This window comes from Taudactylus pleione, unplaced genomic scaffold (assembly GCF_031769625.1).
Source record: "Taudactylus pleione unplaced genomic scaffold, aTauple2 ptg000041l, whole genome shotgun sequence".
NCBI lineage: Eukaryota > Metazoa > Chordata > Amphibia > Anura > Myobatrachidae > Taudactylus > Taudactylus pleione.
Window position 1 is genome coordinate 35835064 of NW_028284443.1, and position 17272 is coordinate 35852335.

The window sequence follows — 17272 nt, forward strand, 5'->3', positions numbered from 1 at the left end:
GTGAGACATTCACATTGGTACGTGTCCAATGTTTGATAACCACCAGCAGGCGCACACACGTCTGTACTTACATATGTCACACATTGGTGTGCATTAACCATCAACATCTAACCTCAGCTCAATAATACCCAATACAGATATATCTCTTGTGTGTGTGTATGTAAAAGGAAAGCCTCGCAGTAACCAATGGAAAGGTAGATAACAATATCCAATCAGTGTGCAATGAGAATAGACCAATAGGGGCGCCTCTTGTACACAGCATATGGGCAGTGTGATGTTACGGGCAGGACAAGGTGTATGATAGGTGTGTGTGGCACTGGTAGCCCTTCCCTCCGTGCCTGGTGATGGCAGCACAGGAGCAGCTCCCCCGGCCAGCCAGGCAGCCGCCGCCGCCGCAGCAGGAGGAGGAGGAGGACACAACAAAGGCAGCAGCAGTACTAGTACAGTAACAATAGCAGCAGCGCAGCCAACGTCTAGTAGTGAGTTACTTTCCGGCTTCCAGCAGACAGGGTGCACACTCAGACACAAAGCACAGCTATTTTTTTCCCCTATCCCCAAATAAAGCCTGCTGCAGCTTCATTATGTATAGATGGTAAATGTCCGTTTCTAGATGGAGCAGTAGACAGAGGGACCTGCATTATGTGGCTTCTGACCTGTACAGATGAGGGGGCCTCAGCTACTACATGTTAGTATGTTAAGGATGACCACAGGTCTACAGCAGGTATGATAATGCATGGTAACCCTACACCAAACTGTCTATGTATAAGTAATTAGGGTGCATGAAAGGTGACTTTCACTTACATATCATGTTTGTTGTCCCTTTGTGTGTGTGATGGCACAAGTCAATGAATGTTCCCATTGTTTTATCTAGAATACTTTACATCTGTTGTCAGCCTGTCCAGTTCTGTGTATGATGATGTCTATGATTCCGTTATCCACTTTAAAGAGCCCCTAAACCTGTAATACAAGTTAGTTTATATAATAATATTATTAATACAAATAAAAAGTTAATAAGATTGATAAATACATATATAAAAGTGTTGGTAGCTTATCTGAGATAGAGATCGTTCCTTAGATAGGCTTGTGATCATGGAGAGACCTCTTCCTTTATACATCAGGCTTCCTATCACTAGTATCATTGAAAGACATTGTGGTCAGCCTCCCCTCAATCTGAAGTGGCTGATAACAGAGATTAATAGCAAGTTTAGGTATACATTTTACATATATCTGTGAATTCATAGTAGCTTCTGGAAATAATTTACATATTAGGTCTAACAGTATTAAAAAAAAGATAACATCTTTAAAGTGGGAATGTGTTCATTGGGAAGATAAGACCAATAGATTACTCCTAAAGGAAATATCTACCCATGGAGTAATGTTTTAGATCCAAAACCCCCTCCTTCAACGTAAGGTCTCAGGGCTCAAAATCAGACCTGCTTGCTAGATGCGTACGCTCACACCCAGTATATGCAAATTTTGGCAGGCAGACGATCGCACAGCAAGGCATAAGCACGCCCACTATGTCGTGGCGTGCGATCGCTCAGTGTATGCAGACGCCCACCAGTCTGTCTTAAGACGCCCACTTGAAGTGTATGCAACCATCGGTACATCGGATGCGATCGCAGTGCTTGAGGCTAACCACACCTACTTCAGTGTAAAAACCAGCCAGGTGACGCATACTATGACGCTGCCTCTTAAATATGCACGCCTCTGAAACAGCGTTAAGACGCTCAGACACACCTGCGTTCGCAACTCCACTCCCCCGTTTATAGTGGCCAGCCCCTGTCACCACCCACAAACTGCTTCTCCTGTCACTCACTCTGCTGGGCAGTCTATGCGCACAACGAGCGAACGCTTCCCGATCTCTCGCACTAGTTCGCGCATGTGCATTGTAATGTGTATGCATGCGCACAATGTGAAAATCGGCCAGCTACAAGCGAACGCATCCTAGCAAGCAGGTCTGAATCAGGTCCTCAAGCCAAGGAGCTCCGCAGTTGCAGGGTACATCTATTTACAGGGGTATGGCAATGGGGAAGAGTTGTAAATCAAACCCTATGTCAGTTCTCCAGAAATTGGCACATTGCAGTTTGCATGACTTTTTCACCTTATCAGCATAGAGAGAAGATCTACTGTAGCCAGCAAGGGGTGAGTACACTTAAATAGTGGTGGTTTCGGGTAAGACCACTCAAGGCTGCTATGGAAGTGGGGCTGGTGACTTCAAATTTAATGTGTAATAGGAAATTTCATGCATGTAGGCAAAATTTTTGTAGTATACAGCAAACCTCTCCATCTCACCTTTCACTGATTTCAGCAGTCCTTTTGTTAGTTGCTCAGTGGATGCTATCATCCTGAAAGAGTTGAACATCCCTGACTTCATTTGAGTAAATAAACTGTCATGGTAGAAGCACTGTATACACGGCCGGATTAAGGTTTGTTAGGGCCCTAGGGCATCTAACTTGTGTGGCCCACTACCAATATAATTAAAAATATTATATATTGAAGATGTTATTAGAAAGTATAATGTGTAACTACTCCTCGCACCACAAATGTGTTAAACACACTGTAGTGCCCCCAGTACACATTATGCTACACAGAAACCACAGTTCACATATGTCACATTGCCTCCTACATTGGTGATGTAGCTATGTGTGGGGGGTCCCGGGGCAGCTGCCCAGTTGGTAATCCAGCACTGACTGTATACTATACCAGACTAATTACCGATTTTATTTCTTCAATGCTCCATGGCAGCCATAACAATAGGCAGCTTCCTTTCTAATGCTGGGCATACACTCTACAATTATCTGTCTAATCTGTCTGGTGGGAAGGAAAATCTGGTCCCTTTAACTAGTGTTTCGAAGCAAATTTCTATTGTTATTTGCTCCCATACATTACCAGGTTTTTTTATTTCAACCAGCCAGATTGGACAGATATCTGACAGAAAATTGTATAGTGTATGCCCAGCTTAAGTTAGGTAGAGACTGGTAGATCATAAAATGCTCCTGTTTCTTTTCCTTGTCTCTAAGCATAAATAGGTCAGTTGGTGTGTTTTTTTTTTTTCTCTTTGTAGTGCAGGGGCTTAATTTATCACCTGTCTCAACAATGCACCATCTAGTAATGCAAGGCGAGGGCAAGGAACACCAGTCTATCTCTGGGAGCAGATCTGTATGTAACTTTCCAAAAACGTCCATCATTCCAGTTTCTACTGCTTCTCATATACAGTATACATTCCTGCAATACACCCGTTGAGAAAGATCATCATGACAACTGTCTAATGACAGTCTAATACTGCAGAGGGAGACAATAGGATGTAGGTGGGAATTGGAGGACCGGACACCAACAGCAAAGCTTTTCAATCCCAGGATGCCCCGGTCCTTCCCCCCTATATCCCGCCCACAGCCTGAGGGCAACTCAGTTTCATTTGTGTCTGGCAGGAGCTGGATCACCGTTTTAACAGGGGGCTGTTATTAAGCAGCCCAAGTTTATTTTTATGATTTAATTTTAGTTTTATTTATTCTAATGAGCAGCAGCACGAGGCAGTCCTTTGGACGTCTGCACTGCTTTTCCATCACGCTTCCGCAGCAGCGTAACACCAGCCCTCGGCTAGGTACTCTCGGCAGGGCTCTGAGGGGGACCTAGCTAGCGAGGCTTCCCGAACCTCAGACTACAGCCGGGACTCAATGGGACAGGTAAGGCGGAGACCCGCGTGTATGCGCAGTCTTACCTCCGGTCTTAGGAGACAGACCAGTGGCGCTGAAGTGGACACCGGTTCATCCGAGACTCCACTAGACCACCAGGGCATTATAAGCACTGGCACAGGGCATATATAAGGAGAGGTGACCTGGTGGTTAAAGTCAGCATAGGGGAGAAGGCGCTCTCTCTGCGGCCCCCTCCCCCAGCTCAGGGCTCCATTCCACTGAGGTTTTGCTGTCCTCCTTCACCCTCCGCCCCCTCTGAGACCCACGGCGGCCAGTTTCTGCATTCAGGTCTCTGGGAACGCTGGGTCCAGTCTCCCTGTATACCTCTCCCAAGGGCCAGGTTATACAGTGCTATAGCCTACCAGCCACTGCGGTCTGTGTAGTTTATTTTAGTGCTCACTGCAGTTATATTGTATATTCTGCTTTGTATGTGACTTATGCTAGTGCTGCTGTCTGTTTTCTTTTTCATATGACTCAGCTTGTACCTTTCCCTTCTGCTATAACTCTGGCATACTAAAGGTGTAGGGGGTTCATTGTACCTCACATCTCCATATATTTGTGAGGGCTATATATCGCTGTTATGCACTTCACTGTGCCATATTACACATACAGCTGGGTTGTTTACTGCACTGTGCCAGATTGTGTTACATTATTCTTGCAGCTATGTCGGCAGAGGCAAGACTGACAAGCAGCCTGCTCCTCCCACTCTGGTGTCTTGTATGTCCTGTTCAGCAGGCTTAACTTCAGAGGACCTCATTTAGGATGGTCTTTGTGCATCGTGTTATACTGCCCCGGGACCATCAGCCCCGGTGTCCTCTCCTCAGGACCCACCCTGGGCTACTTTTTCACAGGTGATGGAAAAAACTTGTGGACCATCTAACGGTCCCTGTGGTAGCTCTCCCTATGGGATGGCCACAGCAGGTACTCCCTGCAAATCCTTTGCCTCTCCCATGGGTAGACTTTCTATCTCAGTGCAGAGTCTGGCGGATACCAGCTTTTCAGCAACTGCTGCAAAAAGAGAGACCCTTACCTAGTAAACCTACTAAGTGTGCTGTGTTATCTTCCCAGTCCACCCAGCTATCAGATTCTGATTTATCATCTGGGGAGGCAGAAGATGCAGACCTCTCTCACTCCTCTCTAAATTGAATATACCTGCACTTGTAGGAGCTGTAAAATCTGTTCTTCAATTAGAAGAGACAAAAACCTGCTCCTAAGGCAAAACAGCCATCCTTTAAACGACAAAAGGTAATTTTACCAGAATTTCCTCACTCTGATCAGCTATCTCATCATATGAGTGAGGCATGGAATATGCCCAGTAAAAGATTTTAGCTGCCTAAGTGTTTTAAGTTCCTTTTACCCTTTTCCAGCTACTGTTTGCATTAAATGGGAAGTTGCCCCAGCAGTGGATTCCCAAGTGACACGTCTTGTCAAAAATGCTACCTTACCTATCCATACTGCAACTTCCTTGAAGGAGACTACGGATAGAAGGATTTAACCTTGTCTAAAATCTATATACTCTCTTACAGAAGCTATTGTTCGTCCCGCTAGCGCTACGGCCTCTCGGTGGCTAAGGCCATTGAGAGTTGGGCAGAGGCCCTAGAAGAGACATTTCCCTCTGATGCTTCGAGGGAACAGCTGTCCTACATATCTCACATTAGAAATGCAGCCTCCTATTTGGGTGAACCAGCTATGGATACGGCTCTCCTAGCCTCCAAGCCATCTGCCACTTCTGTAGTAACCCGTCGTATTGTTTGGCTCCGCTCATGGAAGGCAGATGAGGACTCTAAAAAGGCTTTGGAGTCTCTGCCTTATTCAGTGGATATCCTGTTTGGCCCAGAATTGGACAAAATTGTGTCTACCTTGGCAGCTTCCAAGACGGCGTTCCTACCCTCTGCATATACAGTAATGTGAAGCCTCGGACGTCATCCTTTCGGTCCTTTCGTCCTCAATGAAAAGCTAAAGGTCAGTTCTTTTCAAGGCATCAAATGTCAAAGAAGGTTCCAAGCCTAGGACCAAGCAAACTTGGGCTACTAGACATCCACCTACCAAATCTGTGGACAAGCCTTCAGCCTGAAGTTGCAGGCCTCTCCCAGGGTGGGAGGCCGACTTCTTCAATTCGCCCAGTTCTTACCTCGGCATCTGTTGTGGTCTGATGCAAGAGAAGTGGTCTCCCACGGATATGCCCAATCCTTCCTGTGGCGACACCCCCCCCTCCCAGCAGTTTTTCTGCACGGGTCCCCCATTGGACCCACGCAAGGCCCTGCTGGTCCAAAAGGCCATTCAGTCCTTACTGCTCTCAGGAGTAATAATTCTGATCCCCTCCGCACGGCGAGGGAAGGGCTATTATTCTACCCTTTTCTTAGTTCAGAATCCCAACAGGTCTTGTCGGCCTGTCCTCAACCTCAAGTCTCTGAACAAGTTTATCAGGGTGCCCAGGTTTTGTATGGGAATCCTTCGCTCTATTATCCTTACTATGGAGCCTGGGGACTTTATGGTGTCTCTGGACATTCATTACGCTTACCTACATGTACCTATAGCGCCTTCTCATCAACAATATCTCCGGTTTGCTATACTACAGCAACATTAACAATTTCAGGCTCTTCTGTTTGGCCTTTCAATGGCTGGTCGGGTCTTTACCAAGATCATGGAGGTTATGGCGGCCTATCTTCGTCATCAAGGGATCAGACTGCTCCCATAATTAGACAATCTCTTGCTGTTGGCCAGCTCCCTAGAAATTCTTCACCACCATCTACAGATAACCATTGCCTTTCTACAAATGCACGGTAGGCTGATCAACTGGAAAAAGATTCCTTGACACCTTCTCAAAGAATGGTACATCTGGGAGTCCTCCTGGACTCTCAGGTTCAGAGAATCTTCCCAACGACAGAAATAAATCTCAGTACTACAACAACCGGGTGCACGGAATACTACACAGGCATTGTCACAGGTGTCAATTCGCTCTGCAATACGGACCTTGGGATCCATGGTGTCCACCTTCGACATGGTGGAGGTCGTTCAGTTTCACTCCAGGCCCCTACAACACCTGATCCTCTTCAGGTGGAACGGGCTGCCTCATCTGCTCAGATCCCAGATGGAGTCTCTCCCTGGAGATTTGCCTGTCCCTAGTCTGGTGGCTATAGACATCCCACTTGAACAAGGGATGCCCCTTTTGGATCCCGGACTGGTTACTCCTAACCAAGGATGCAAGCCTCCACTGGTGGGGTGTGTTGACCGGCCAGCACTCCTTCCAGGGCCGCTGGACTCCAGCCGAGGCGGTCTTACCAATCAGCGTCCTAGAACTCCGAGCCATCTACAGAGCTCTCACTCTGGCTCAGGATATCCTTCCGAGCCGGCCAGTACAAGTACAGTCTGAAAACACCACGGCAGTGGCCTACTTCAATCACCAAGGAGGCACTTGAAGTCGGGCAGCAATGGCAGAAGTGTCATGCATTCTCACATGGACCGAGCGCCATCTCCGCAGTGTTCATCCCAGGAATTCTCAATTCCTCAGCCATCACGATTTGCATGCAGGAGAGTGGTCTCTACATCCAGAAGTCTTCACCTTCTGGTGAAAAAAATGGGGTCTACCAGATGTGGATCTCATAGCCTCAAATCACAACCACAAACTTCCAGTGTATGGAGCCAGGAAAAGGGACCCCAACGTGGCCTTCGTGGACGCATTATCTGTGACGTTGACCTTCCAGTTGGCGTAACTCTACCCTCCAATATCCTTTCTTCCTTCAAATTCTTTGGAAGTTCAAACAGGAAGGGGGCACGGTCCTGTTGGTAGTTCCGGCTTGGCCCAGAGGCCATTGGTACTCCCACCTTCAAAGTCTCTCCATAGACGTTCCTCTTCAACTTCCTCTACGACCAGACCTGTTTGTCTCAGGGTCCTTTCATACATCTGGACCTGGCCCATCTGTCTTTAACGGCTTGGCTCTTGAGACATCCCTCCTAAGGTCTAAGAGATTATCTAGCTCTGTGGTCCAGACCATGATCAGAGTTCGTAAACTGGCCTCATCCAGGATTTATCACAGAGTATGGCATACATATGTCCAGTGGTGTGCCCCTAGAAAACTATGACCCTCAAGTTTTTAAGGTTTCTAGAATACTTGCCTTTCTTCAGGCTGGATTGGATCTTGGACTCCGCCTAGCATCTCTGAAAGTGCACGTCTCTGCTCTGTCCATCTGGTTCCAGCGCAGAATTGCTCTTCTGCTGGATGTTCACACCTTCCTGCAGGGTGTTCTACGTATATAACCTCCCTTAGTCCTTCCTGTGGCTCTGTGGGATATGACAGTGGTTCTCCATGCACTTCAGGAACCTCCATTCGAACCTTTGGAATCAGTATATGTCAAGTGGCTCACTGCGCAGACTTTTTTTTTTTTTTTTTTTAATCCATCTTGGAACGCGCCCGGGCTTCCTTCACAAAGTGGTTTCTCGTTTCCACATTAATGAAGAAATTGTGCTTCCGGCCTTTCAATCACCAGACTTCTTGGCAGGTGAGGCCTCTTTGGATGTGGTCCGTGCTCTAAAGATCTACGTGGTCTGCACCAGTTCCATCAGGAAATCGGACTCCCTCTTCATCTTATATGGATTCCATAAGAAGGGACGGCCAGCTATAAAGCAGACTCTGGCCAGATGCATTCGCATGACTATCTCACAGGCTTACACGCAGATTGGCTTTCCTGTGCCAGCTACAGTATCTGGTCATTCTACTCGCTCTGTGGGTCCCTCGTGGGTGCCTCTGCTGAACAACTATGCAAGGCGGCTACGTGGTATTCTGTCCACACCTGTCTTAGGTTCAATGCCTTTGATACATTTGCCTTTCAGAATGCTTCCTTCGGGCGCAGGGTTCTCCTCTCTGCTCAGGAGCGTCAACACCCTTGAACAACTGCTTTGGGACATCCCCATTGTCTTCATGTGGAGCCCTATGGACCCTGAAGATTAAAAGGAGAGTTATGGTAAAACTTACCCTTGTTAACTCTTTCTTCAAAGTCCAAAGGGTCCACAGGGCACCCGCCCTGACGTACCTGTCTTCTATGGGTTTCTTCTCTTGGTCACTTGTTTCCTTCTCTGTGTGAGAGTGCGATTCTTCAGTGTACCAGTTTTAATTCTCTCCTATCCTACTCCTGCCTTGCACTTGTTTACAAAACTGATTTGCCCCCAGGCTGTGGGCGGGGTATAGGGGGAAGGACCGGAGCATCCTGGGATTGAAAAGCTTTGCTGTTGGTCCCCTAAGTCCCACCTACACCCTATTGTCTCACTGTGGACCCTATGGACTTCGAAGAAAGAGAGTTAACAAGGGTAGGTTTTACCATAATTCTCCTTTTTATAAAGTTATTTTTGATGTACATGGTTACAATATTTAAAGTGATTGTCTAATTTTGGACAAATCATTTTTAATATCATATGCCACTTTTCCACCTTTAGAGCAAATATGGGACACCCTTTTGTAAATCCCGCATTACCTGAATGCATGAGCTGGATCGTACCACGGTTTACTTATCACTGCTGGGTAAATGTAAGCAATAAAAAGCCATCTATGGTTCTCCAATAGAAAAATATGCATGACTGAGTCCTCCAGTGCCATTAGCTGGCTCTCTGCTAAAGGCTGTAATACAGTATTGGCACCATCACAGACTCTACAATACTGGTGGCTTTATGTGCCATTTGACCTAATAACGCTGCATGTGTTGGCCCAAAACCACAACAATGCCGGATAGTGTTCTCAAGGTGCCATAACAGTGCAGGTTTTAAGGATATCCATGTTTGGCCACAGGTGACTTAATTAGTACCTCAGCCAATTTGATTTAACCACTTGTGCTCAACTGTGAATCTCTCTAAAACCTGAGATGGTGGGGTGCCTTGAGGACCATGTTTGGGAACCTCTAACCTAAAGTACTGTCTACAGTAGTATTTTTCAACCTCTGTACTGGATGCACACTAACAGTTCAGGTTTTAAGGTTATCCATACTTGAGCACAGATGGTTAAATTGCCATAACTCAGGCACTAATTAAGTCAAGTATGACTTTCCTTAAAACCTGGACTGGTAATGTGCCTTGAGGACCAAGGTTAGGAAACGCTGTTCTACAGTACCAATCCTTGCTGATGAACAGCTGCTACATTGACCTTCATAAAGTGAGAAATAATTTTCTGTATATATTGATAGAAATATACGATTCACCCTCACCGACATTTCCGAAAATCACATTGTTGTTCATAAGTTTACAGCCTTTTCCATCTCTGTTTTGCTTGTAGTTTATCCTCATGCAGATAAGTGCATTAGCATTGCAAATAAAATGTGAACTGTTATTAATTAGGTGATACAAATGCTACATGCTGTAGAACATTCCTCGTTTATTGTAAGTTAAATAAAAAAAAAATCTATTAATAGTTGTGAACAGTCTTTGAGAGATCATGTCCACTTCCAGCCCCCAAAAGGCAAAGACTGTAGTACTTGTGTCCATATTTGTCTTGCTTCAAATATTTGCTTTAGAGGAATGTTACCTGTTTTTTTATTTTTTGTGCTGGGCCTTAGTTACTGTTATGGCTTTTATGCATTCGCTGATGCAGAGTGAGTACTACAATAGTTTGCATAGAGTATTTTACTCTGTCCATGCTCAGACCTGCATACATCTGTCACTTATGATATTTTGCATCTGGAGAGGCTGGTTAGTGGGCGGAAGGGTTGCTCTTGCGAGTGGCCGAGTACTGCAAGTTTGTATTTACGCATACGTGGCTCGTGCAGACCTACAGAAACATGAATTTATACTTGTTAGGAGGCTGCAAATAAGTAATACCAAAGCTTGACCTGGACATATCACAAGCGCCTAACTAACCTATGAATGTGTGATAACATACATATATACTGTGTGTATGTATGATATATAGATATATATATATATATATATATATATATATATATATCTCACACAAAGACAATGCCTTCAACTTGCGCTTCAAATATAAATTATATAGAAGATAAATAACAGTACTTAGTGAGTTCACAAGCTGCTCCCTTTACCAAATCCCCTGTTAGAAGGATTAGAAAAACACACCAAATATATAGGAAGGGGCGCTAATAATGATTTACAGTCTGTAAATGATGAATGATCTCAGTCTATTCTTTTTAATGATTCAGTCTTTTAGTAGAGGGAGATACGATGATGACCCAGAATTCTTGTTGTCTTCTCTGAGACTGTATGATCCACGTTGTAACCTTTCTCTGGAAGGAATTTTTTTGTGGATAACCTTTTACTAGAAATAAACCCTCACACCAAGGGAAGAACACCCAAAATATAATAAGTCAACAGTTCATGTGGACATGAATATATTTATTCCAGTATAAAATCTTTTTCGATAAAAAAATCTTTACAAGCTATTTTTCATAACAAAAACAATAAAACTCAGAATAATGAAGCGCAGCATTTGTTTTACAAGTATTTTTTAAAAAAGGTTTCCCCACCTTTGCATTCTTTAATTCACAAAATGTGGGGACCCAGAACGTTTGTTTTTTTATTCCATCTACTTTTTTATTCCTTCTACTTCAAGGTCCATAGGGTTCCACAGGATACCTTGGGGTGTAGGCGATGGCGGAGACATCGGGCACCACAGAGTTAAAGTTTTCAGCCTCCCAGGATGCACTGGGGTCTCTCTCCTATACCCCGCCCCCGAGCCAAGGCAAACCAGTTTCGTAGGTGCCCGGCTCGGAGTCGGATCACCATTTACAGAGGGGGCTGTACTGGCCCCTGAAGTTCTTCAAGGCAGCTGTGGCTGCACAAGATGAGCTGCACAGCCTAGACAGTCAGTACTGACGTCTATGCTGTCGCTTCTCCACCCCGCCGGACCGTAACGCCGGTAATGATCCGGGGATGCTGGTGGGTGTCTGGGGTCACAGCTAGCGGTGACCCCGGATTACCCGGACTGTGGCCAGATTCAAGGGGGCAGGTAAGCGGCGGGGTCCCACGGAGGGAACCCGCCGATACACAGTCCTAAGTCCCCAGGCAGGGGGCTCCCTGGGGACTGGCTGCACGTAGTGCCAGGTATTAACCTGCGCTTCCACTAGACCACCAGGGACAGCGGGCTGAGCAGAGCGTATTAAGCTCCAGCATCCCAGGGGTTAATTGCATGCCAGGGGAGCACGCCTTCCTTGGCGGTCTATGTCAGCACTCCTCCCCCGGGCCTGCCTCCTCTCTGCTCCTCGGTGCCCATTTTCTAGGAACTGGCAAACGCTACTGGACGCTGAATACCGGTGGCATCGCGGTCCGGGTCCCCCTGCATACTTCTCCTTCGATTAAGGTCAGAGTATGCAGCACTGTTTCCTACCAGGCTCTGGTCTGTGTAGTTGATTGCAGTGCTGGTAGTGCAGGGATTTATTTCTGCATTGTATGTGACTTACTGCTAGCGCTGCTGCCTGTACTTTCACTTCTGACTGTCAGCCATTTTACTATCCCTGTTCTTCCTCTGCTAAAGCCCTTGCGGTGCGGTGTTGCAGGGTTGTTCATTGCCTCACTGTAAAAGCATTTATCTGTGAGGGGAGTCACATACACTCCGTTACTCTCTGGAGCGCTGGGCTGATAGCTTGGAGGCATCTCTGCACACTGACTCTTCTGCTGAGCAGGCAGAGTTAGGGGGCAATCTCAGAGACTCAGCCACGTACATTAATGAGGCAGCCTTGGATATAGGTCTCCTCACTTCCAGAATCTCCTCGGCAGCAGTGGCCGCTCGCCTCACCCTATGGTTGCGCTCTTGGAAAGCGGACGCAGATTCCAAAAAGGGATTGGAATGCTTGCCCTTTAATGGACAGGTCCTGTTTGGTCCTGATCTGGACAAAATTGTGGCCACTCTGGCAGCAGCGAAGTCTGCGTGTCTGCCTTCGGCAACAGTCCCATCAGGGTCTGGTACTTCATCCTTTCGGCCCTATAGGGCTCAGGGTAAGTCTACAGTGCAGTCCTTTCCGAGACAGTCCGGGGCCAGGAAGTCTGCCAAGCCAAAAAAACAGGCTTGGAGTACAAGACTCCCCGCTCTCAAGTCAGACAATAAGCCTTCTGCCTGATGGGCCAGGCCTCCCTTTGGGGGATCCCACAGTGGGAGGCAGACTTCTTTGGTTTGCCCAGTGCTGGTACCTGACTACCAAGGACACTTGGGTACACGAGGTGGTCTTGGGGGGAATGCCCTCTCCTTCCGGTACAGGTCCCCAGCAGGTTTTTCACCACATGCCTTCCGTCAGATCAGAGCAAAGCCCTGGAACTACAGAAAGTGTTGCACTCTATGCTCCAGGCTGGAGTTATAGTGCCTGTTCCATTCTCCCAGAGGGGCATGGGTTTCTATTCCAATCTTTTTCTGGTGCAGAAACCCAATGGGTCTTACCAACCCATCCTCAACCTCAAATCCCTCAACAAGTCCTTGAGGGTTCATCGGTTCAGGATGGAGATCCTGCATTCTATTATACTGGCAATGGAGCCTGTGGATTTCATGGTGTCGTTGGACATTCAGGACGCCTACCTGCATGTCCCCATTATCTTAACACACCAGCAATTCCTCAGGTTTGCAGCGCTCGACCAACATTTTCAGTTCCAGGAACTGCCCTTTAGTCTGGCAACAGCGCCTCGAGTCTTTACCAAAGTCATGGCGGTAATGGCAGTCCAGCTGCGGATGCAGGGGGTCCGCTTGTTTCCTTATCTGGACAACCTTCTGTTGTTAGCAGGGTCTCCAGAGGTCCTCCAGCTCCATCTGCAACTGACAATAACTATGTTACAGAGTCAAGGTTGGTTAATAAACTGGAAGAAATGCAACCTGGTTCCCTCGCAGAGGATGCTTCATCTCGGGGCCCGGACTCTCAACAACAGAAGATCTTTGTGACGGAGTAAAAGATCTCTGCTTTACAGGCAAGGGTACGCAGTTGCCTTCAGAGCTGCCAAGTGTCTATTCACTCAGCGATGAGGTTACTGGGATCCATGGTGTAACTGTTCGACATGGTGGAATATGCCCAGTTTCACTCCAGACTAAAACAGCAGTTAATCGTCTCCAGATGGAATGGGTTGCCCCATCAGATAAAGACACAGACCATGGTGCTTTCTCCGGAGGTACGTCTGTCTCTGGCCTGGTGGTTGCGGACGACTCACCTGAACAGGGGATGTCCCTTTTGGGTGGCAAACTGGGTCCTTCTGACGACGGACACCAGTCTCCGGGGCTGGGGAGCAGTGACTGGTCCACACTTGTTCCAGGGCAGGTGGACCCCCAGCAGAATCTGCGCTTCCAATAAACATCTTGGAACTTTGCGCGGTATTCAATGCTCTCCAGCAAGCAAAACATGTTCTCCACGGAAAACCCGTGCAGGTACAATCGGACAACGCCACCACGGTGGCTTACATAAACCACTAAGGAGGAACCCGAAGTTGGGCAGTGCTGACAGAAGTGCCCGCATCCTGACTTGGGTGGAGGACATTGTCCCTGCCATCTCGGCAATGTTCATCCCAGGAGTCCTCAACTGGGAAGCAGACATTCTCAGCCGTCAGGACGTGCATCCAGGAGAATGGTCTCTTCACCAGGAGGTGTTTCAACTCCTGGTGGACAAGTGGGGCCTTCCAGAGATAGACCTCATGGCCTCCCGACACAACAACAAGCTGCCTGTGTACAGGTGAAGAACAAGAGACACGGAGGCTCTTCTGGTAGACGCTCTGTCGGTCCAATGGACCTTCCAGTTTGCGTACCTCTTCCCTCCATTCTTCCTTGAGTGGTTAAAAAAATGTAAGCAAGAAGGCGGCACACTCCTGTTAATAGCTCCGGCGTAGCCCAGACGTCACTGGTTCTCAGATCTTCGGAGTCTCTCTGTAGACATTCCGATGCTGTTGCCTCTACGTCCGGACCTGTTGTCACGGGGTCCTTGCCATTACCCGGACCTGAGTCTTTTGTCTTTGACGGCGTGGCTGTTGAGACAGCCCTCTTAAGGTCCAGGGGTTTTTCCAGCTCTGTGGTTAACAACATGCTCAGAGCTCGGAAGCCTGCGTCTGCAAGAATTTACCATCGAGTATGGCATACTTTCTTTGAGTGGTGTCGCCCTAGAGACTATGATCCTCATGTGTTCCGGATATCCAGGATTTGGCTACAGGCGGGCTTAGATCACAGTCTTCACCTTGCTTCTCTGAAGGTGCATGTTTCTGCTCTGTGTGGTTTCAGCGTAGGATTGCTAATCTTCCTGATGTCCGCACCTTTCTGCAAGGTGTACTTCATATTCAGACTCCCTTTGTTCCACCAGTGGCTCCTTTGGGATCTGGCTGTAGTCCTGAGGGCTCTCCAAGGACCGCCATTTGAACCGCTGGGCTCAGTGGATTTGAAATGGCTTACAGCTAAGACTGTATTTCTTGTGGCCATTGCTTTGGCCAGAAGGGTTTCCGAATTGGGGGCTTTCTCATGTCGGCCTCCCTTTCTCATTTTTCATAAGGACAGGGCGGTGCTTCGCACTCGCCCTAGTTTTCTCCTGAAGGTGGTATCTATTTTCCACATTAACGAGGAAATCATAGTGCCGGCCTTTAATTCTCCAGACCTCTCGGTTGGTGAGGCCACCTTGGATGTGGTACGGGCTCTAAGGATTTATATTGACCGTACCAATTCTATATGGCAATTTCTGAGGCTTGAAAAGAGAAAGACGTGGTTCAATGCGCTCTTAAACAGAAAGCTAAATAGGAAGCTACTGCTCATATGTTTTTTTGGGTTTGTTTTAATTCCTAGTGCTGCTTCAAATGTCTGTGGCTTTCCTGTGCCACTGTGGACTCAAATGGTAATTGTAGTGCATGTGAGGCGCAAATAGGAATTAATGATTTTAATATGTCAAAAAATTAAAAAATAATAATACAAAGGGTGATCAGTAGGAAAATACACTTGTGAATGTCAATGAATATTAAAATTATTATATGAATAACCTGCATTTTTAACATCTAGTTATCCACCTGCTATGGTGAAGGACAGTTTGTTTTAATGACTCACATTATTCAAAACAGCTTTTGAATTTATTCTGCAACCTACAATAGCTAAAATGGACCATTATGTGTGATGTTGCTGTATACACATTGATGCAATTATTGGGAATGCACTGACCTGTCCTTTTTTTCTGAGGTGCCTAAATGTTTGCATTGCAATTATAAGCACATGTAGCATTATTTTATAATTTTATATTCATGCTGTGCTAACATATTTAGGGCTAAGCTATAGTGTTAATATTTTTTAGACTAATCATATAATAATTTTAATATTCATTGACATTCACAAGTGTATTTTCCTACTGATCTCCCTTTGTATTATTATTTTTTAATTTTTTGACATATTAAAATCATGAATTCCTATTTGCGCCTCACATGCACTACAATTACCAATTTCTGAGGCTTATATTTATGAAGGCCTTCCTGTTCCATCCTCTGTTAGGGCTTATTCCACTAGGTATGTGGATCCTTCGTGGGCAGCTCGACGTGGTGCCTCTGCTGTTCAGCTGTGCAAGGCTGCCACGGGGTCTTCTGTCCATACTTTTGTGAGGTATTATGCATTTGACACCTTCGCCTATCAGGATGCTTCCTTCGGGCGGCATATTCTCCTTTCAGCACAGGAGCATCCCCACCCTTAAAGGATACTGCTTTAGGACATCCCCAAGGTATCCTGTGGATACCCTATGGACCCTGAAGTTGAAAATATGAGATATGGTAAGAACTTACCCTTGTTATCTCTATTTCTACGACGTCCACAGGGTTCCACAGGACTCCCGCCCTGTCGTAGCTGTACTGCAGATGGGCTTTGCTCTGGTCACCGGTTTTTCCGTCTCCTTCTGGTGAGAATGTGATTCTTGTGTGTTCCAGATCTTTCTTCTCCTCCAGCCTATGGCCTGTTACGTAACTGGTTTGCCTCTCCACGGGAGATTTCTGTCCTCCCTGAGCTCGCCTTAGGACACCTGCATTACGGTTTGACAGGTGTACCGCCCCAGTCAAACTCCCCACCTGCGGGGGACGGGTTAAAGGAGTGGAAGGCTGAAAACTTTAACTCTGTGGTGCCCGATGTCTCTGCCATAGCCTATACCCCAGGGTATCCTGTGGAACCCTATGGACTTTGTAGAAATAGAGATAACAAGGGTAAGTTCTTACATACCATATCTCATATATTTTATATGTGTGTGTGTAATATATATATATATATATATATATATATATATATAAAAATTTAATGAAGTTCATTTTAATTTTTGATTGTTAAAACTCAAATCAATTTTTGTGTTCTTTTTAAATTGTCTATGTAAATAAACAGATCAAGAAATAAATTTTTTTTTTTTTATCTAGGTTTGTGACCATACAGAATGCTGAAGTGTATAATTGGGCATGAATACATACCATGGCACCAGCAGAAGCTCTGGATCAAGACATTCCATTGTTTTCCATTTCTAGAATCTGGGCTAAATTCCTAATTGGCTTGCTCTCATTCGTGTGTTTCGCAAATAGCTATAATGGCAACTTTGTGTTTGATGACTCTGAAGCGATCATCAATAATAAGGTGTGTGCTGATACATGTTATATTGTTTGGAAGTTTGTACATTCC

At 46.2% G+C, this 17272-nt stretch overlaps 1 protein-coding gene across 4 annotated transcripts in view; it reads left to right on the plus strand.

The window, feature by feature from the left end:
- Positions 1 to 276: 276 nt before the first annotated feature.
- TMTC4 (transmembrane O-mannosyltransferase targeting cadherins 4) overlaps positions 277 to 17272 on the plus strand; it is an 87809-nt gene continuing 70813 nt past the window's right edge. For 2 of the 4 annotated variants that reach the window (XR_015872849.1, XM_088458124.1), the window contains exons 1-2: positions 277 to 479; positions 17017 to 17227. Coding sequence is in view for 3 of the 4 variants with exons in the window: in XM_088458124.1 (XP_088314250.1) it covers positions 17069 to 17227 (159 nt within the window). In the remaining variant the exon portion in view is untranslated. Of the gene's footprint in view, positions 722 to 17016; positions 17228 to 17272 lie in introns of all 4 variants that reach the window. The other 2 variants (XM_088458129.1, XM_088458142.1) reach the window with 2 other exon arrangements.